At 39.3% G+C, this 19,607-nt stretch overlaps 3 protein-coding genes across 3 annotated transcripts in view; 2 read left to right on the plus strand and 1 right to left on the minus strand.

Moving 5' to 3' along the window:
• gnai3 (guanine nucleotide binding protein (G protein), alpha inhibiting activity polypeptide 3) overlaps positions 1–9,640 on the plus strand; it is a 31,667-nt gene extending 22,027 nt beyond the window's left edge. The window contains exons 6-9 of the mRNA XM_076275527.1: positions 6,589–6,718; positions 6,888–7,041; positions 7,711–7,917; positions 8,255–9,640. Coding sequence (XP_076131642.1) covers positions 6,589–6,718; positions 6,888–7,041; positions 7,711–7,901 — 475 coding nt within the window. The 3' untranslated portion in view covers positions 7,902–7,917; positions 8,255–9,640. The remainder of the gene's footprint in view (positions 1–6,588; positions 6,719–6,887; positions 7,042–7,710; positions 7,918–8,254) is intronic.
• A 24-nt stretch (positions 9,641–9,664) lies between these two features.
• Positions 9,665–19,607, plus strand: part of ampd2b (adenosine monophosphate deaminase 2b) — a 31,460-nt gene continuing 21,517 nt past the window's right edge. The window contains exons 1-2 of the mRNA XM_076275525.1: positions 9,665–9,863; positions 11,850–11,968. The gene's annotated coding sequence lies outside the window, so the exon portion shown is untranslated. The remainder of the gene's footprint in view (positions 9,864–11,849; positions 11,969–19,607) is intronic.
• Positions 12,715–18,621, minus strand: gnat2 (guanine nucleotide binding protein (G protein), alpha transducing activity polypeptide 2). The gene is made up of 8 exons (XM_076277393.1): positions 18,516–18,621; positions 15,476–15,518; positions 14,870–15,011; positions 14,586–14,743; positions 14,250–14,378; positions 13,702–13,831; positions 13,272–13,425; positions 12,715–12,905 (listed from the first exon to the last, which is right to left on the minus strand). The coding sequence occupies exons 1-8, from the start codon at positions 18,619–18,621 to the stop codon at positions 12,715–12,717; spliced, it is 1,053 nt and encodes a 350-aa protein (XP_076133508.1).

Below are 19,607 nucleotides of genomic sequence, written 5' to 3' on the forward strand. Positions count from 1 at the left end.
TGACGCTTCAGCCTTCACTGAAATACTGTGAGTTTTGTTGAACACAGCTGTTCTCACATTAGCTGATTACGATAAGCGTAAACCATTGTTGCCTAATTACCAATTATTCATTACACTTGTGTGTAGTATCTACTATTTTTTTACAGCGTACCCACACTCCACACACATCTACATTACTGTATGTATATATATATATATATATATATATATATATAGCACCAGCACCAATTAGAGGCTCCTTGCATCATTTTGTGCTTTTATGACGGCATCACATAGAGTATTTTGCAGTATTTTTAAAATACAAAAATACGTAAGGGATAATGTATTGTCCGCCGGTAATTATCAGAAAATAAGTCCCGACAGGGAGAACAGAACCCCCACGCGCAGCGGAGGCTATTTGCCAAAACGAAAAAAGAAACCTAACACAATGGGTCTTTAAAAATGATTTTGCTACCGTTTCTTGTCTTCCGCTGAGAAAATAAATAGTTCGCCACACCGATAGAACGGCCATATGATGCTCCTTGTTGGTGCCGCCCACCCAATCCCAATCCTCCCCCACCTTTTTTATGCAGCCCTTGCCACTTAATCTACTAAACCCCTCTTCTACTGCACTTTTTACCCCCCCCCCCCCCATTAATGCACATATAGGCTGACACCAGACATAATTTCACTGCATTTCTTACTTCCAGTAACTATATGCATGTGACAATAAACTTCCTTGTATCCTTGTATCCTTGATGACATACTTAGATTAATATTTCACCAGGTCCGAGGGCTAAATGTGTTAAGTAGCAGAAGATTAGTCTAGACAATGTCCTAAATTGGAGACCCAATGTTAAAAAATTAAGCTAACTCCAGCATGAGTGTAGGAGATACCGGTACCGATACCGGTGCTAAATCGATACTTTTAAAACGGTGCCGGTGCCTGAACCGGTACTTTGTTATTAAAATGTTTTAAATTAAAATGGTCTAAAGCATGAATTGCTTTTTTTTTTATTGATAAGACAAATTTGAACATGAAATTGAACTGTTATATTCAATTTACTATCAATATCTCATTGCTCCTACAAATAATACATTTAAATGTGTTACATGTTTTGGGGGGCCACCCAAAATGAAGTGGCGGGCCGTAGTTTGGGGACTACTGGCATAGACCAATGCAAAAGAGCAGAAGAATAAAATGAGTTTTTGTGCTGAAAACTGCACCAATTCAAAATCACGATGGTTAGAGGATGTTAAATATGTTCAATATCCCTAACGGAATACATGTCTTCGCCAAAAATGACAAAATACGATGTTATATTAATAATGCAAATGAACGGCAAACTTTGAACTAGAAAATGTAATTCCAGGGAATTACCATTGCATGTAAATGCAAAAAGCTGCTGTTTATAAAATTATATTACTTACAGTATAATTTTTCAGACTACATAGACTTACAGTATTCTTGAAAACCACTTACTTGGTTAGATGTTAGCTTAGAGTACTGTATATGACAGTAAAAATAAATTGTTAATTCAATATTGATCAACATTCTTTGTTTTAATACAGCAGTATGAACACTTATCAACTAATGTAAGCTTGAAGTAAAAAAAAAATCTACTGAATTTGCATTCTTACAGAACTTGATAATGCCAATCATATTATCCTAAGACAGATCTATTTATCAGTGGTAATTCTGAACTGGCAGCAAGAGCTAGAAGCCTCAGTTAATGGTATTAGGTCAAATTTGATGGTGATATCACTGAAGAATAAAAGAGTCAGCCCTTCAGATGATCAGTTTTAGACAGAACTTAGGTTAGAATCTTATTTTTCACACAGCACAGCTCAGGTTTAAAAATAGAGGTCTAACAGCACAGCTAAGTTTCACAGATGTCACAGCACAGGTATATGATTCAAAGGTATGAATGGTTGACAAATATGATTCACAGGTATTGTTGTTGTGTGAGTATAGTCCTCACACAACAATATAGTTCTCAGAATGTCTCAGTGTAGATCTCAGATAAGTCTCAGTATGGTTAAATGGTATGTGCACAGATATGTTGAGATATGGTCACATGTTTGTAAGAATATGTATGTTAGTAGGTATGTTGCTAGCAACATTGTCAGAGATGTATGGTTGACAGGCACACACGTAATGTCATACACGGTCATCACCACTGGTCTGGTCTGGTCTGGAACCTAAAAGGCAAAAGCAAACAAGTTTAACAGTTATACCAAAACAAGGAATGTCTGCAATTGTTCAATACAACTAAGGTATTTAAGTGAAGTTGTTACATAACATTAGGCTGATGCATTATAACCTAACGACTAACATGGTTAACAGTTTAAGCTTTTTAAACAATTCTCTCAACAATTCTAGGACAATTAAATTCTAGGACAATTTAAAAAAAAAGGTAGAGTAGGCCTACAATACAATTGATGCACCATCAAGCTACTGGTAGTTACATACTAGCCTATAATATTAAATTGCAAACAAAGCTGAATTCTGTGTTTTATTGTTTTCAGTTTTAGTATAGGTGATGGCTAATCATATTTTTTTTTAAATATAAAACGTACACGTATAACGTATAACAGCTTAGAAAACTTTGCAGGCAAAGGGTTTGTTGTTGCTGTTGATAATCATATGAGTAAGGACGGATCATTCTGATAAGTAACTTGATAACCAACTATAACTTAAACAGCTTGCTAGGTCTGTCAGCCACATTTTTTCCTACAGATTAGATGTAGGCTACTACAACTGGAAAACTTGATTCACCAGAACAATGCAGAAATGAGTAGGCCAAGTAAACATTGTAGCCTATGTTGACAACACAAGCGTTATAGCTCAGTTTCTGTAGTGTGTTTTAACAAGACTTTAGTCGTATGGTCCATTTCCTAACAGTAGCCTATTCATTGCTTTCATAAGGTCCCTTTCCACAGGAGTATTAATAAAGCACCAATTCATTCATTCAATTGTATACAGCTGTGGAAAGGGACCTGATGAACCCATCAATAGACTAACTATAGCATACCGTGACACTGTTTACTTAGGCTATTTAAGAATCAGGAGTGTAGAATGAAAACGTAGCCTGGCCTATTTGATACACAAACAAGCGGTGTACAACGTTAAACATTTGGTAAAATAAACACAGGAGCATATTTGTTAGCCTTAACTAAAATGTCAACGGTAGAAGCTATAACGTTATGACCATCAACAAGTAACGTTATTCATGCCATGAATGAAACCCATGATGGGTTTCATCAGGTCCAGGTTCACACAGTAGCCTAGGCTATAATCAAGCACCATGCAGTCTGCATTCATAATCTATTCTAGGTGCTTGATTCTATACACCTGTGGAAAGTGACCTGATGTTGAATAGAACCAGAGCCTAGTATCTGTAGGCCTACTTCTCTGGTTTATGTTAACGTTCTAGTTAAAACGCTGCTGGTTAGTAGGCCTAATGAACGAATGTAACGTTAGTGCATTACGTTTGATTGTCGTTCGCTATCGAAACCTACAGCTAATCGGTCACTGTAAAGTTGACGTGATATTTACGTTGATTAACAATGGGTTTCCTTACATAATACATATCAACATAGCAAGGTGCTTACGTCAACTATTTCACTAACGTTAACATTACCTAACGTTATAAAGTTAGTTTAGTTATTTGTGACCCATCATTTCATACATATAACGCTAACATTACATAATGTTTGACGACATAAATGACTCAAATACCAAAAACCGGAACACTTACCTTGTCTGTAATTAGAGAAATGTGTCTCTGAAGGACAGTTTTACGAGCAAATAAAGTGACCACAGCACAGCAGACGAAGACGTTTAGCAGATTCACAGCTCCAGTGGTAGCTCGCGTTCAGCTGATTGCTTTCAGCTGCAGGTCACGTCATAATGCTAAAAGTTGCCGCCAAAGCGGTCAATGTTAACTCAATCGGAATTTATTGCTCTTTTATCATAAATATCTCAAAGAGTATAAAGTTCACAAATGTAAAAATGACATTGTACAATTGTCCCTTACAAGACCTTTGTAGGAGTAATTGAATGACGTCAAACGGTTCAGTGGTTTTAGTGTCATTAAACGTTGAATTTGGTCGGAAGAATAATAATAATAAAAACAGATAATAATAAGAACAGTGATAATAGTCCATTGCATTTACATGCAATGCAAATATAGTCTGAAATGAGATGTTATTATCATTGAGACAACAGGGGTATACAAAAAAATCCGATTGTAGCTTACAGCAGCCGACTATTTAGGTTAAGTTTATAACGTTGTGGACGGCCACCAAGCGTCTTCTGCCCCACGGCTGCGTGTGCATCTAGTTTTGTTGGTTAACGGGAAACCCATATATATCCCCCCAGAACACTATTATGTCAATTGAAGCAAACAAAATAAACTATTGGGAAAAAATATTGTAACAAAGTTCTTAATTTGTGATTCTTCAGATTGCATTGCAGTAGCCCACATAATTTATCTTACAACAGGTTTTGATACTGTACAGTATGGATGGTAGCTACAGGACAACGCTTTGAATTCATAATATTTAACAATACAGTGCTAGGGACAGATCAGATAGCCAGAGACTTGAGACTTGACTTTGACAAAAGACTTGAGAGTTGACTTGAACTTGCCCCTCAAAGACTTAAGACTTGACTTAAGACGTTTCTTTGTGTCGGCTATGCTTGGTAAGTGAGCTGGTGTTAACAACTGGATGCTTTCGGCTCAAATGTTGAATTATTGTTGACGTGTTGTTGTGGTATGTCAGTTCTGCTTTGCAGTGGACACATTGCACCTTGTCTTCTTTTGTAAGTTTGAAATGATCCCAAAACTTTGGACATTCTCTTCTCAATCACTTTGGTCTCATCAGGGCAAACTTTAGTCAAGATTTAATAAGAGCTTTGCCACTCACCCACAGAGCTGTGACTGGTGAAGAACTTGGGCAAAAGAGTGATCATATGGTGCCCTGGTGGCCTACCCCACCACTATTCTTCTTGAACGGTCACTCAGTTTGTGGGGACGATCTGCTCTAGGCAGATTTGCACATTTGCCATATTCCTTACATTCCAGGGGATGTTCAGTGACTTGAAATAGTTTTTGTGTCCCCCTCATTTATGCTTTTCAATAACTAGGGATGCACGATGACATCGGCCCGACATCGGTATCTGCAGATAAAAGCTTCATAACTTGATTATCGGCATCGGCCGATATGGATATTTCTGCCGATGTGCCTGGCCGATAAGGTGACTTGTTAATTATGCGCACACGAAGCAAATGTTTACATTACTATGCGCACCAACAACATACTTCAACATGTTGGCTGTGTGGCAGTATTTCCAAATTCCGGAAACTGTTAACAAATTGCTATTTGCAGTGCTTGTAAAGTACCAGTGATGCGAGGAGGGGTAAAACGATAAGTTAGGGGTAAAATGTTAAGTGTAGGGCCTACAGGGTTACAGCTGCATTTCTGTTCATTTGAGAACAATGTGTCATATTGTCAACAACACAGTTCTTGGGGAACTGTCTTGTAGGCTACTGTTCAAGTATGACATTTACATGTTAATGTGAAATAGGCTACTTAATAAATGTGCAATATTTGAAATAATTTAAATATTTTTCATGAGTGAATGTCTATTTCTAAAATGATAAAGGGTTGAATCAAAGTAAAGTTTTTAATGTCCCGTATCGACAGCAAGTAGCCTACACTATCATAATAAAAGGTTAATTGTATATCGTTATTGGCATCGGCAATCGGCCAAAATGAGCTTGTAAATATCGGCATATCGGATATCGGCTAAAATTCAATATCGTGCATCTCTATCAATAACCTTTTCTCTGAGTTGTTTGGAGTGTTCTTTTATCTTCATGGTGGAATTATAGCCAGGAATACTGATTGAACAGTGACTGTACCTTCCAGACACAGGTGTCTTTATATTATTAAACTATACAGATTCACTGCACTCAGGCGATCTCCGTTTCACCGCTGATTTAGGTCAGTCACTTTAAAGGGGGGTGAATATTGCTATATATACAATTGCTTATTTTGCATTATATATTTTTAATTAATTAACATTTTGTAGAAATATGCTTTCACTTTGACGTTAAAGTGGGGATTTTTGTAAATTGTTGTAAAAGGCCAAATTAACTTGATCAAGATTCCATTTCTAAAAGCAGTAAATGGGGAAATATCAAAGGGGGGTGAATGTTTTTTAAAGCCACTGTATATGCATGCGAACAGGAACTTCTTGACACTGAAGCTTTTCAAAATGCTTTAGATACATGACATATTACAATTGGCCACAAATTGCTTTTTCCTTCCCCCTGCTATTTTGATAATAAATTGACTGTTTATTTTAGCAGGAGGGGAGCCACATAGAGAATATTTAGTTTCTAGTTTCTGTTTAGTTTTCAAGTGCTGTGTGGTGGTACTCAGAAATGCACCTCAGATGGCACACAAAGCCATATGTTATTACAGGGGCGGCTGTGTTCTGGTGGAATAAGAGCACCCAGCTGGCCTGCATCTGTGAGTGGTGTGGCGCGTCACGTCAGCAGCCCGATAACTAGTTCTGGTGCTTCTGTTTGAACACAGGATGTTTGATGTGGGCGGCCAGCGCTCGGAGCGGAAGAAATGGATCCACTGCTTCGAGGGCGTCACCGCTATCATCTTCTGTGTTGCGCTCAGCGATTATGACCTGGTCCTGGCCGAGGATGAGGAGATGGTGAGCAGAATTGTGTGTGTGTGTGTGTGTGTGTGTGTGTGTGCGTGTGTGCGCACACAAGAGAGATTAGATTGAAAATGTCCCTTGTGATTTTCATTTTTTTTTATATTGGTAACCTTTAAGTCTACCATGTACATGCTGCAGTAGTGACCATGATCTGTCTCTACAGAATCGTATGCATGAAAGCATGAAGCTTTTTGACAGCATCTGCAACAACAAGTGGTTTATAGAGACCTCAATCATCCTCTTCCTCAACAAGAAGGACCTGTTTGAGGAGAAAATCCAGAAGAGTCCCCTAACCATCTGCTACCCTGAGTATTCTGGTGAGGGGAAATTGGCACACTAGAGCAACAGTGCCTTTAATAGATAATTTCCTGTAACCCGTGACTGAAGCAATTTATCACGGTCTCATGGTTTTATATAACTGGGTGATTGCCCCGCTGATAACTAGCATTGTTACACTTTCTTTCTGGGCCTTTGGAAAGAAGGGCCTCTGTGGTTCAGCTGGTGTGAACTGATGATACTCTTCCTACTGCTCTAGTTTTGTTGGCCTGCTGTCAATCATAACACAGTCCTGCCTTCACAGACTGGAAGCCTGCCACCTATCTGTTTAAGTGTAGTTGTACACCTATGTAAACTGTCATGATTTAAGCACACACTTCTTACTGTCTGGAGAACCAGTTTTGAGAAAAACCAGAAGATTAAGCAAACGCATGCAGTCACTTTGTACCAGATTTTATTACCATAGATAGAGTCCCCTAGACATCTGTTTGGGTTGCTTTAACAGTGCATTCTTAAATTCTAGTGCATCTTAGGAATGCCCTTATCATGCCTACATAAAATGTGAACATGAGAATACTGACCACAGAGATCCAGTCTGGCTCTTAGAAAATAGGTCATCACTGAAGCGACAGACAAAAAAAAAACAATTGGACATTGTTTAGATTGCGAACTGTGTGAACACAGCTAAAGTTTCTTCGTTCTGCATTCAGGCTCCAACACGTATGAGGAGGCTGCTGCGTACATCCAGTGCCAGTTTGAGGACCTGAACCGGAGGAAAGACACTAAAGAGATCTACACACATTTCACCTGTGCCACTGACACCAAGAATGTCCAGTTTGTGTTTGATGCGGTCACAGATGTCATTATTAAACACAACCTGAAGGAATGTGGTCTTTACTAAACCAGTGACAACTCAGGTTCGGCACATATTATTATCATTTTACTTATAAAGACATATCTGTTCAGCATATACTTAATTAATTAAGTGGTTCTTATGAGTTAATGCTTTGTTTATTTTCATTAGGCTATTGATAATTTTTATTGCATTGATATTATTGTTCATTATTGTTATTTTCCTTAATGCAGTCTTACCAACATTTTAAAACTGTTCACTGTTAATTTTTAACTATTGTATTGTTTTTATTTGTAAGTCGCTTTGGACAAAAGCGTCTGCTAAATCATATAACCATAACCATACTTAGCTGGAGCGTACCCTCAGTTGTGTCCTAATCTCCTCCCCCCTCTCTCTTGCAGTGGTTGGCGCGACTGCAGCATGGAGAATGAGATGGATTTCAGCAGAGTTCTCTTCAAAGGACAGCCAAGTCTTTGTGAAGTGGAGCTAGGTAGAGACAGTTATGAGACTGCACTCAGACACAGCTGTACAACTGATTTTCATGTGTGAGACTGCCTTTTTGTACTCTCCCTCCACCTGTAGCAATATAAGTGTTCTTTTTTAAAGATTCCCTTTTTTGTATTTATCGTGCCATCAAGGATTTCAGCAAACAAATATGTATGGAATTTTGGTACTTGTCATCATTAGTTAATCGTCACATAGTCCTATACTCTCTGCAGAATCAGGCTATACTATGCACGGGATTACTACAAAAGAAATGGTTTCATCTCAGTTTTCACATTTTTTAGTTGTTTTAATTATGTTTTAGTCAAGTTGTTGAGGTAACGCATAACCTTTTTGACATAAATACCATGCCTGTACAATGCAGTCAGTGTAACTGTTACTTTTCACAATGATTCACAATGTTCCACATTTGATAAATTATTAATGATTTTAAAAGTAATATTATGGAAAATGAATCTGTCTCCTCCTGTGAGATTGTCGGTAGAATTGCTCTACCTTATGAAAGGATTATGAAATGTGATGCCTGTTTTGTGCGATTTCACTTTCAAAGTAGATTTAATAGCTTTGATAATCTACAGGGATGATACAGGTTCTGGAATTTTCTTTATTTCACTAACCAAAAATGGACCATTTTATATTAGACAATATTTTTTGATTGTGGGTAGCCACTACAGTTTCATTTGTATAGTGTGAATTATTACCAGTTCAAAGAGTCTTTGTGATGGTCCTGCCACACATGGCTCCTTAGCTCTTACAACTCTTTGTAATAACTTTTTTTATGAAAGTAACCTTGACCTAGTCATGTGGAATTTAAATGCTTGATATTTGTTGACTTGTAAAAGAGGGCCTTTCTTTCTTAGATGTTCTTTCTTTAATCCTGTGGATTCAGTTGATACAAAAATGATATCTGACCAAACAAGATGGAAGTTGCAATTAAACATTAGTCTACATGGGAAGAACTGTTACATTGTTGAATGCCCTTGAGCCCTCTAGCATGCCTTATTTCTTTGTACAGATGTTCTGCCAGATACCTAATGACAGTTTGTGGGTTTGAGACTAGTCCGCTCCTCTAAAACAGCCTGAACATTCCAGAGGGGAGTTCCATGACATGGCTGGTACTATTTAACTTTGTCCAGATAAATCGCTTTGTCTTAACATTGTTAGATAATGCCACTAAGAATTCAATTTTGTTTATTTTTTTAGCTTAAAAATATTAGATTGAAGAGTGCTTTTATTCCTTTTTGAGAATTGACCACTAATATCTATTAAAGCACTGCATCACAGTTTTGACTCTGCCTGTTCTTACCGATCACATTTTCTCCCACAGTTTGCTAGCTAAATGTGGTCATCCATCTGAAGCCGGAAACTGGTTGTGTGTTGTAATGCCATAGATGATTTCTTCTGAGTTTTTGATATCCAAGTGTGATTGATTTTCAACTGAATGTTCCAAGCCCGTCTTCTCGTTATCATCTTTTGTGTCTGTGGTGATGCATCTTCTCAAACTCGGTGAGTAATCATTGTAATTAATGCCATTCTTGTTGAATCTGTGGATTATGCTTAGGCCATATTCCACTGCAGGAACTCGGGCGGCCTTTTAAGGGAGACCCGCACCATTATCTATGTTCCGATAGCGGAATCTGCCTCTCCAGAGCTCTTTCAGACTTGTTTTCGAGGTGGAATAAGGGCCTACTCTGGGGTAGGTACTTCTGTCCAGTCCTGAAATTGCTGGAGTTTGCTCTTAACCCATTTGCGCTGGATGCTGCATGACGCAACATTGACCCTCCCGCTGGATGCTGCGTAGCGCAGCATGCTTTTTATTTCATGTTTCTAGGTGCTACAGAGGCTTAGATATTAAATGTTGGTAGACGTTGACAATTTTTAGTATGTTTTTAGAAAGCCCTCAGGAAATAAGGTTATTTAGTCTAGAATGCCATAGGATTCTATAGGCGTTTTTAGCAGGCATTTTAGGAGTAAATGGGTTAAAGATGGCTGATATGTATTAGTTTAATCCAACAGGAGTGGAAGATGACAAGCGACATTTTAAAAACCAGCAAAAATATATAACATAGTTTATATAGTCTATACAGCAAAATAAATGACCGCTTGCATAGTTGCCTTGTTGACATGTGCTGCTAAACAGAAAGACTGAAAAGAGTGATTAGGGGTCCATTCTGTAAACATTCACAACCTGGGAAGGTGTCAGAGGTCCTGCAATGGACAACTGCCTATTATTAGACAGTTGCATACAGAATTGTGTGTTTTAATAACGACATGTGCAAACGTTGCAGCTTGGTCAAATCTTTATTTTTTGTGTCTACATTTACAAGCCAGGAAATTAAACCTCCCATTCAAAATCAAACAACAGGACTCTAGTATTTCCATGGTTTAAAGAGATTGTTATAGATACATATTGTATGTATAAATTGTTGTTGTATAGATACATATGTATGTATAAATATATGCAGTTAAGAGCCAAATTATTCATACCCCTGGCAAATATGGATTTAATGTTGATTTTCTCTTAATCAGTATGTTTGTTCTGACTGAAAATGACCTTGCCACATGCCAAAAGGTTGTAAGACAATTTGGTAGAAACATTTAATCAAAAAAAGGCGTTAATCTTTTTTTAACATTTTTATGAAAAATGGAATGTCCAAAATTATTCATACCCTTTTTAAGGCAATCAATGGAAAAACAAAATTTAAGTAAATCAATGGAAACCTCTTTATTTGCATTCACAGCTCTCAAAATGGTTCTTATAATACCTACCAAGCCTCTCCATGTCTTCACAATGATTGTAGACCACACCTTTTAGCAGCAATCCGGGGTTTGAGGCAGAAATTATTCTTCACTCTGGCCTTGTGCTCACGTTTTTGGCGGATTGAGGTCTGGACTCTGGCTGGGCCACTCTAAAATTGCTCTTTGTTAACCATTTCTTGCCTTGTTTGGCTGTATGTTTTGGATCATTGTGTGGTTTAATGGTCCAATTCATAAAAAGAATGAATACTTTTGGACATGCCATTTTTAAAAAAAATAAAAAATAAAAATGATTCCATGACCACATTATTTTACAACCTTTTGGCATATGTCAGTGTCATTTTCAGTCAGAACAAACATATTGGCCCAGAGAATATCAATATTAAATCAGTGTTTACCAGTGAATAATGATGAATAATATTGTTCTTAACTGTATATATACATATATATTATATATATATATATATATATATTAGATATCCTTTGTGACATAAATATTTACCTACTCTTATTTACAAAATACATCCTCTACTTGGTTTGATTCTGAGAAAAGTTCTTTTCACATATTGAATTACATAACATATGTATCAAAAACATATGTTTTGGTCTGTAATCTGCGTTATGATACTGGTAAATTTCTGACAATTTTACAAGAAATTGCAAACTAGACACTGGATGGTACTGTACATAAAACAAGGTGGAAGAATCACTATAAAAATTGATTTCTTTTTTCAGGCCCTGATGTGCCATTACCATCAAAACCACTTCTCCATCATAAAGCCACCAAAAGTATACTATTACTTAAAGATGAGGGGAGCAACTACACCTGTGTCTACAAGCAGTCTTACTTTGAGGTACCCACATTCTTATAAAATGTTTCTCTCAAAGTGACATTCATCATCCCCCTGTAATGGTGTGTGTTGTTTCCGGGAGAGTTGGGTCTCGGGTCAAGTCTGTTTTGCACTATCCAGCATGAATGCGGACTGGTGTGGACGGAGGGGTGACAGAAACCTGGGCCTTCTGGGTGAGCATCAGCCACAGCCAGTAGTACAACCTGTGGGTCTTCTCAGAGCTGTGCTCGAGGCATAGTACCAGAAGCAAAATCCTAGATTAAAAAAAACAACAACAAATGCAAGAACTTAATTGCAACAAATACAGATGTCAGTTCATTCAGGTGATCTCAGATGCGCCTTTTAGTGCTCTCCTACTGATATTGCTTTACCAATACAAACAGGAGATCAATGCATCATGCTTTTCCAAAAGGATGGCCAAATGATGCATTTGAGATACGAACACTATTAAAGTGCCTTCTCCAGCTTCCTCTTAATTAGCATGTTGTTTAATGTAATCTGGTGCTTCTTAGCAATGGAGTCATCTTAGCAATAGAATACTGTCATACATTATGATGCAACTGCTTGAGGTATACTCTGTCATCTATGGACATAAATTAATTTAATTTCCAGTGGTCTATTTTCCTTGGTCTGACTAAAGCTGGGCCTCATTACTGCTGGTCAGGGGGGAGTTGAGGCATAACTAGTTACCACGGAGTCAGTGTCTGTTACAGAATGCAGTTCAGCTTACCCTTTTTTATGATCACTGCCTAGAACAGACCGCAGTCCTTAAGATTTTCTTTGATGATAATGTCTGTGACAGCATTGAACACAATTTCCACGTTCTTTGTATCTGTGGCACAGGTCAAGTGAGCATAAATTTCTTTCACTCCTTTCTTCATATTCAGATCCTGGAACTGCTGCTTGATGTAGTTGCTGGCATCATCAAATGTGTTGGGCCCTGGTTTGGTAAAGAACATAAGAGCAAGGCTTTACCCCATGACATCATTCATCACCAGAGGTAGTGAGCTCACTCTCCACCTCAAGCTGGTGTGTGGTGAGCGTTCTGGCGCATAATGGCTGCCGTGCATCACCCAGGTGGGTGCTACACATTGGTGGTGGTTACTAGTGAGGTCCCCCCATCCATGTGACGCGCTTTGAGTATCGAGAAAAGCGCTATATAAAATGTAATGTGTTGTTGTTGTTGACAATCACTTCATTAGGAGCAAATGTGAAATATATTGGTATATAAGTCATTCATGATATTACATGCAACTTGGGCTTAGATCTGTAGGCATAGGGTGAAGAGGAGATGCTCCTGACATACCATCATAATCAGGGAAGCAGATGCTGAGATGAACTTTCTTGATCTTATCCTCAAAGAGATCTTTCTTGTTGAGGAAAAGCACAATGGATGTGGTGGCGAAGAACCTGTGGTTGCAGATACTGTTGAATAGATGGAGAGACTCGTGCATGCGGTTCTGAGAAGAGCAGAGAGAAAGAGACCGGTGTGAGAATGCGTCAGTAAAGAAAGGGAGTCCCGTGGAGACATCAATGATGCCCATGAGGAATTCTGTAGGCTTTTTGTGTGCAAGTCAGGGGACTAACTATTTTCAGGGTGTCTCTTTGGTCGCCTATTTTCCATGTTGATCGTCACATGTTTTTTTTTTTTTTTTTTTTACTCTCTGGGCAAATGGTGGCACTGCGTCCACTGTTATTTTGGGAAGTGGCTGCATCGGCCCTGGCAACTCACTCACCACTTCATCGTCTTCCACGAGCACCATGTCATAGGCGCTGAGGGCACCACAGAAGATGATGCAGGTCACACCCTCGAAACAATGAATCCACTTCTTTCTCTCTGATCTCTGACCCCCCACATCGAACATCCTAGTTGGGAAGAAGAAAGATCATAAAAAGGAAAGTAAAAACCCCTCGACAAAAAGATTCCCTCTGAATCTGCCAAAATCATGTTTCACTTTTCAACAAAGACACAAGGGGTGGAAGGCAATAAAAAGCCTGCGATACTGGGTACCAAAGTACAGTATTACAGTATTACAAAGGCCACTGTCCCCAGAGCAATAGCCTAAGATCCTTGCTCAAGGGCGCAACGGTGGCAGCTGGGAATTGAACCCACGTCTTCATTGCTAACCTCCTAACTCCTTAACCACTACGCTACTTGCACCCTTATCATGTGATCCTTCCCCAGATGTGGATTGGAATAGACCTTTTCCCAGATTGACAGAGTGTGTGGGATGGGCAGATTTTTATTTTGTTTCCAGTTAAACAGAGAGTGTGCTGATCTCACCTGAAGATCAGCTCCTTGCAAGCGAAGTTTTCCTCAATGATACCAGTGGTCTTGACTCGAGATCGCAGCACATCCTGCTCAGTGGGTAAGTAGTCAGCGGCGGAAATTCTGTCCAAGTCTGCGAGGTAGCTGTAAAAATCAGACCAAATGAGTAGTTCAAATTTGTCCATTTGATCCTCCATTTCCCCTTCATTTCGCAACAGACTTCTCTTCAACTCCACTGGACATTCAGGCAGTTGTTATGAACTTAGTTTCTTTGTGATGCTTTCATAAGGACTATTTTTTTGTGTTGGATGGATGTTGTTATATCAGTATGGTTGTTTGTTTGGCACTCACTATCCAGCTGAGTCGTTGAGCTGGAACTCAGCAGCTCTCTCGTAAGCAGCCTGCACACCCGAGTCCTTCCAAATCCTCTTGATGACATCTGACAGCTCAGGGGGCATGGTGCCTTCCTCAGTGGAGTCTGACAAGTTCTGCAACTTCTGGGCATCCTCCTGTATACAGGTACACAATCGTGCCCATTACTGGCCAACATAGGGCAATTGACAACAGCATACTATTGACAACAGTTGGCTTTCTGGTGAAGAGTAATGAGTCTCTGTGACTGGTTCTTTGCTAACCTGTCCTGCTGGTGCGCCAAAATTGATATCCAACATCTCCATTCCTCTGACAATGGCCAGGACCGACTGCAGGATGTTGCCATAGATGACAGCCCTGAACTCCAATTGTTCCTCTTTTGTATAACCACCCTGATGGAGAATTCTGAGTGAGAGAGAAGGGAAGGAATCATTATGTCAGTGTAAGGTGCTATGACAGTGACATAGACCAGACCCTAATGGCACATGATTCTGCGTGGACTGCAGATTATGGCTTTGGAAGACCGCTTGTAAGGAAAACAAATGGTAGCCTACTGTAGTGCTTACACTGGCGGCTTTGTTGGCCTACGTTTCTTTGCTCCAAAAATGCGTCCTCTGGTGGTCAAATCTAGCTACTGCATGTTTTCGTAGTGCATTAACTCTAAAAGGGGTTGATGACTGGATGGATCATGGATTGATTAAAGGATATTCATTACCATAGCATAAGCTTGGATAGTAGGTGCTGATCCGTTGCTGTTCTTAAACTTTGGGCAGAGATTTGTGTGTTTCCGGTATGTGTTTTAGATGTCTACTTTTGTGTTGATGTGCTGGAGAAGGGTTGTGTATTATGCGTACTGTGGTGATACTCACTTCATCTGCTTTACAATAGTGCTCTTCCCAGACTCACCAGCACCTGTTTTGGATGGACAAAGGGAAATTAATTTAGTAGGTAATACTATGCCACTTTAACAATCTTTTCTACATCAACAAGTTAGTAGTTGATAGCTAATACATTTAACATTCCAAACTTAGGGCAAGCCATATGTGTTTTCTTATATGTGCTGCAGGCAGGGAGGATGGTCTTGTTGTGTTCAAATGTTTACAAATGGACTTATACAGCAGAACTTGCAGCAGACATTTGTGCTCAGTCTAAAAGGGCCTTTGCTGGATTTGTGTGGCCTTTATGTATGGCAGGGCCCATTGCTTGCTCAGACCAGAAGAGGGCCTTGCCCAGCAGTGGCTCGTCTCCACGGTGACTCGCCCTCCCTTCATCCCCGAGGCTGACATGCCCCCTGCCTATGAGCAAATTAGCCAAGACTTGCGTCATCATGGTTACATCAGTGACTAATCATCAGCTTAACTCCCCATCCTGATTAGGGCGATGATAGGTCTAATGTAAACTTCCCCCATAGACCAATTACTGAAGCTAATGGCCTTACTGGTACCATCACAGATCAGAAGTGCCCTGGGAGATCTTAAGGGTGTGCAAACGTGAAACATTGCAAATACCAGAGAGTATCAGAATTCTGTACAAACTTTCTGGATGAATGTGAAAAAATTTTAATGGGCCAACTGCTTATTGTATATATGTTGATATTATTTATTATGCAGAACATGGTACTCAGTGAATATGAAGCTTTATTATTGTTCCTAGTCCCAAAAAAAAAAAGCCCCATAAATTTTCTTTGCTGCATCATCTTAATAATTCTACTTGATCATTTTCAGTCACGATAAGGCATTGGAAGCCTTTCTGCTAACTTGAGATAAATGTGAAATGCAGCAATGTGTAGCAGTTTCAATATACAGTATAAACAAGACCAATCCCACTCCCTTCTAACTTCTATCTACTACTACTGCTATCTACTTCTATATACTGTACTTCTGGATATTTAAACCATGCAAGTGCTTATAAAGTCAAAGGGGAAATGATTACAACATGTCAAACGGACATGAAACGAGGGATAATAGGGTTACGAAGAGCCTACAGGAAAGCCGTCTAAATCCTGCTCGGACACTTCCCCCCCCTTACAAAACAATCTGCCATACTGGCCTCTGAACCCTGACTATCAACTGCATTGTAATTTTGGAAGTGTCTGTCCTGTCTTGGATTATGATTATGACATCAGCTCCAGACAAGGATGTGGAGTCAAGATCTCAAATTTCACTCCTTCTTTACTGAAGCATGTTTGAAGTGATGTGCAACAGTCAAAGTCAAAACTCTTATTTGGACCCATCAGTAGAAGCCACGTGGACATGAATTTAGTGGGTGTCAATGTAAATAATATTATATTCTGTTGCACCACCACACTATGAGAAACTAAACAAGAGCTCAGTGAGAGGATCTGGACTTAACCCATCTGAGTAATCGGATTTTCCCTTCACTGTCAGTGCACTCTAATTCATTTGAACCTTGAGGTTATGATCTCTTAAGCAGATATGGCCAGTGGACAGAAAAAAAGGCTGCACTTAGGATGAGAGTTTTTTCACTTTGTAAAATCAGTATTATTTATTAATATTTTCCCCTGTGAAGCAATATATTGTGCCTTGGGGAAAACCACATGCTATATTATTTTACAATCAGATAATTGTAGACCTAGAGGATTGTTGTTTGTAGTTATAGTTAAGTTGAGGGCTAGTAGCTGATTGCAGATGCATTTTGTCCATGCATTTTGTAAGGTGTCGTTAACATAGGCTTCAGGTGGCTATGAACGTTTTATTCAGAGACATCTAGCATCTGAAGACAATCACAAGACCTAGCGCTCTCCTGATGGAAAGGGAAAGTTTTCTCTGCTTCAGCATTCTAAATGCAATTACAGTTATAGGTGCTGCATCCCACAGCCAGGGCGTTCTTTAATTCTACAAACATTAAATAACTTCAATTAGAAAGTCAGCTTCAACAATGACAGTCTCCATTACAAATCATCCATTCTCTCATTACTTATACTCACTGATGTAAACATACGGTCAGTTTAGAGTCAATAAAACTAGTCAGTCAATAATGCCAATAACTGCCAACTAATTTTTACAAGCATAAAATGCATAACTTGCATGCCCATCTTTTTTATGAAGCTTCAAATAATGTATTTATATGCATATGCAGTAAACAATGTATTCTCGTGTTAGTGCTGTAGCTGAGTTGCTGTTCTCTCTAGATGTGTTTTAATCACCTCTATACGTAGGCATATATATAGCTCTCTCTAGATGTGTTTTGATCACCTCTATATGTAGGCATATGTAGCTCTCTCTAGATGTGTTTTGATCACCTCTATATGTAGGCATATGTAGCTCTCTCTAGATGTGTTTTGATCACCTCTATATGTAGGCATATATAGCTCTCTCTAGATGCTTTTAATCACCTCTATATGTAAGCATATGTAGCTCTCTCTAGATGTGTTTTGATCACCTCTATATGTAGGCATATGTAGCTCTCTCTAGATGTTTTTAATCACCTCTATATGTAAGCATATGTAGCTCTCTCTAGATGTGTTTTGATCACCTCTATATGTAGGCATATGTAGCTCTCTCTCTCTAGACGTTTTTAATCACCTCTATATGTAGGCATATGTAGCTGTATATCCTCTGCCAGGGGGAACATACTGTATACGTAAGCAACAGCTAAGTGACAGTTGTCTTAATCTTTAGCTCTAAAGAAGCTTGACTCCACAGTGAGGTCGGTGACAAATTAAGTATGTGTAGTTTGTAACCCTTACCCAAGCATTTGAAATATTTGATTCAGATTTAAAACCTCTCCAACCTTCACTAATGTAATATAAATTGATATACCCAAGGAATATAGCATATTGACTTGTTGTCAATTCTCCCTGATATTCTGTTGCCAGTATCTAAGTACTGCTGAGCTCAGCTCCCTGGCCAAAGGCCTCTTGACAGAGTCTAAAGACAGCTCTCTTACCCAGCAGAAGCAGCTTCACGGTCTTGGACTCCTTGTCAGCCTCCTCCTGGAGCTGTTTCTCCAGCTCTTTAGACCGCTTGTCCTCGGCACTTGCTCCAGCTCCCATGTTTGCACCTTCCCCGTTATAATCCTACAAGTTCCGAGGTAAGAAATGTTGCCGGCTTTCTCCCTGTGTGGAGCACAGAGAAATGGATGCACGCACCTTGGTGCTGCACGAATGATCTGCCACGGGCGGGTGACCTGAGAGTGGAGAGATCAGTAGCTTCCCAGCACTCCTTGGCAGATAACTGGATCGGGACTGTCCAAGGACCCGGGCAAACGGGCGTGTCTTTCAGGTCTGAGGCTCAAACCACTCTAATTCCTCTCTGTCAAAGCCTAATGTCTTAGGTTGGGATTGGGGAGGGGTTTCTAGATCTTCCTCTGTGAACCAGCCAATCCAATTAGCTCAGCTAACAAGGACAAGAAGTGAAGGTTGAGAAAAAAGTAAGACTAACACCCAGTCTGAGTAATTTAATTTGGGGTGGTGGACAGGTGAGAAATGTAGAATATGAAGTCTTACAGCCGAAATCAACATTTCTGCTCTTCTCCTGTGACAAGAAATAGGCACCGCTGGGAAAAGACTCTCTACCCCTTTGATAAGAAGGCCATGTCCTGCAATTGCCTGTATACCTGAATGTGACTAGCTCACGTGAACTGAAGATTATAGTTTACTTTTCAGAGTTTGTCATAAGGCCTAAAGCATTACAAGGCACATTCTACATGTTGGCCCAGTCCAAATGTAAACTTGTGCTATTTTGTCTGAGTTAGATGTTTTTTCTTGTCTGTTGTTGTCATTTGACTTTTGAAGCTATATTAGAAGAGAAGACTATGGAAGCGCTAAGATGCCATCAGTTGACATTTTAGACCTGTTTTCTCAAGATCTCTGCTCCCCGATATAGCGACATAATAAATTTGATATCTTGGGAATATGATTCATAAAAAAGGTTGTGATAAAGCTGTACAAGTGGGCTAGTCGGAATGTACAGCTCATCAACTTGGCAAAACGAGGCCTTAGGAGGCTTGGTTTCTAATGTGTACTACAGCTGAGATATA

This window comes from Alosa pseudoharengus, unplaced genomic scaffold (genome assembly GCF_046254945.1).
Source record: "Alosa pseudoharengus isolate Yale_2024_CS ecotype anadromous, Long Island Sound unplaced genomic scaffold, YU_APseudo_1.1 YU_APseudo_1.1_scf_9, whole genome shotgun sequence".
Taxonomy (NCBI): domain Eukaryota; kingdom Metazoa; phylum Chordata; class Actinopteri; order Clupeiformes; family Clupeidae; genus Alosa; species Alosa pseudoharengus.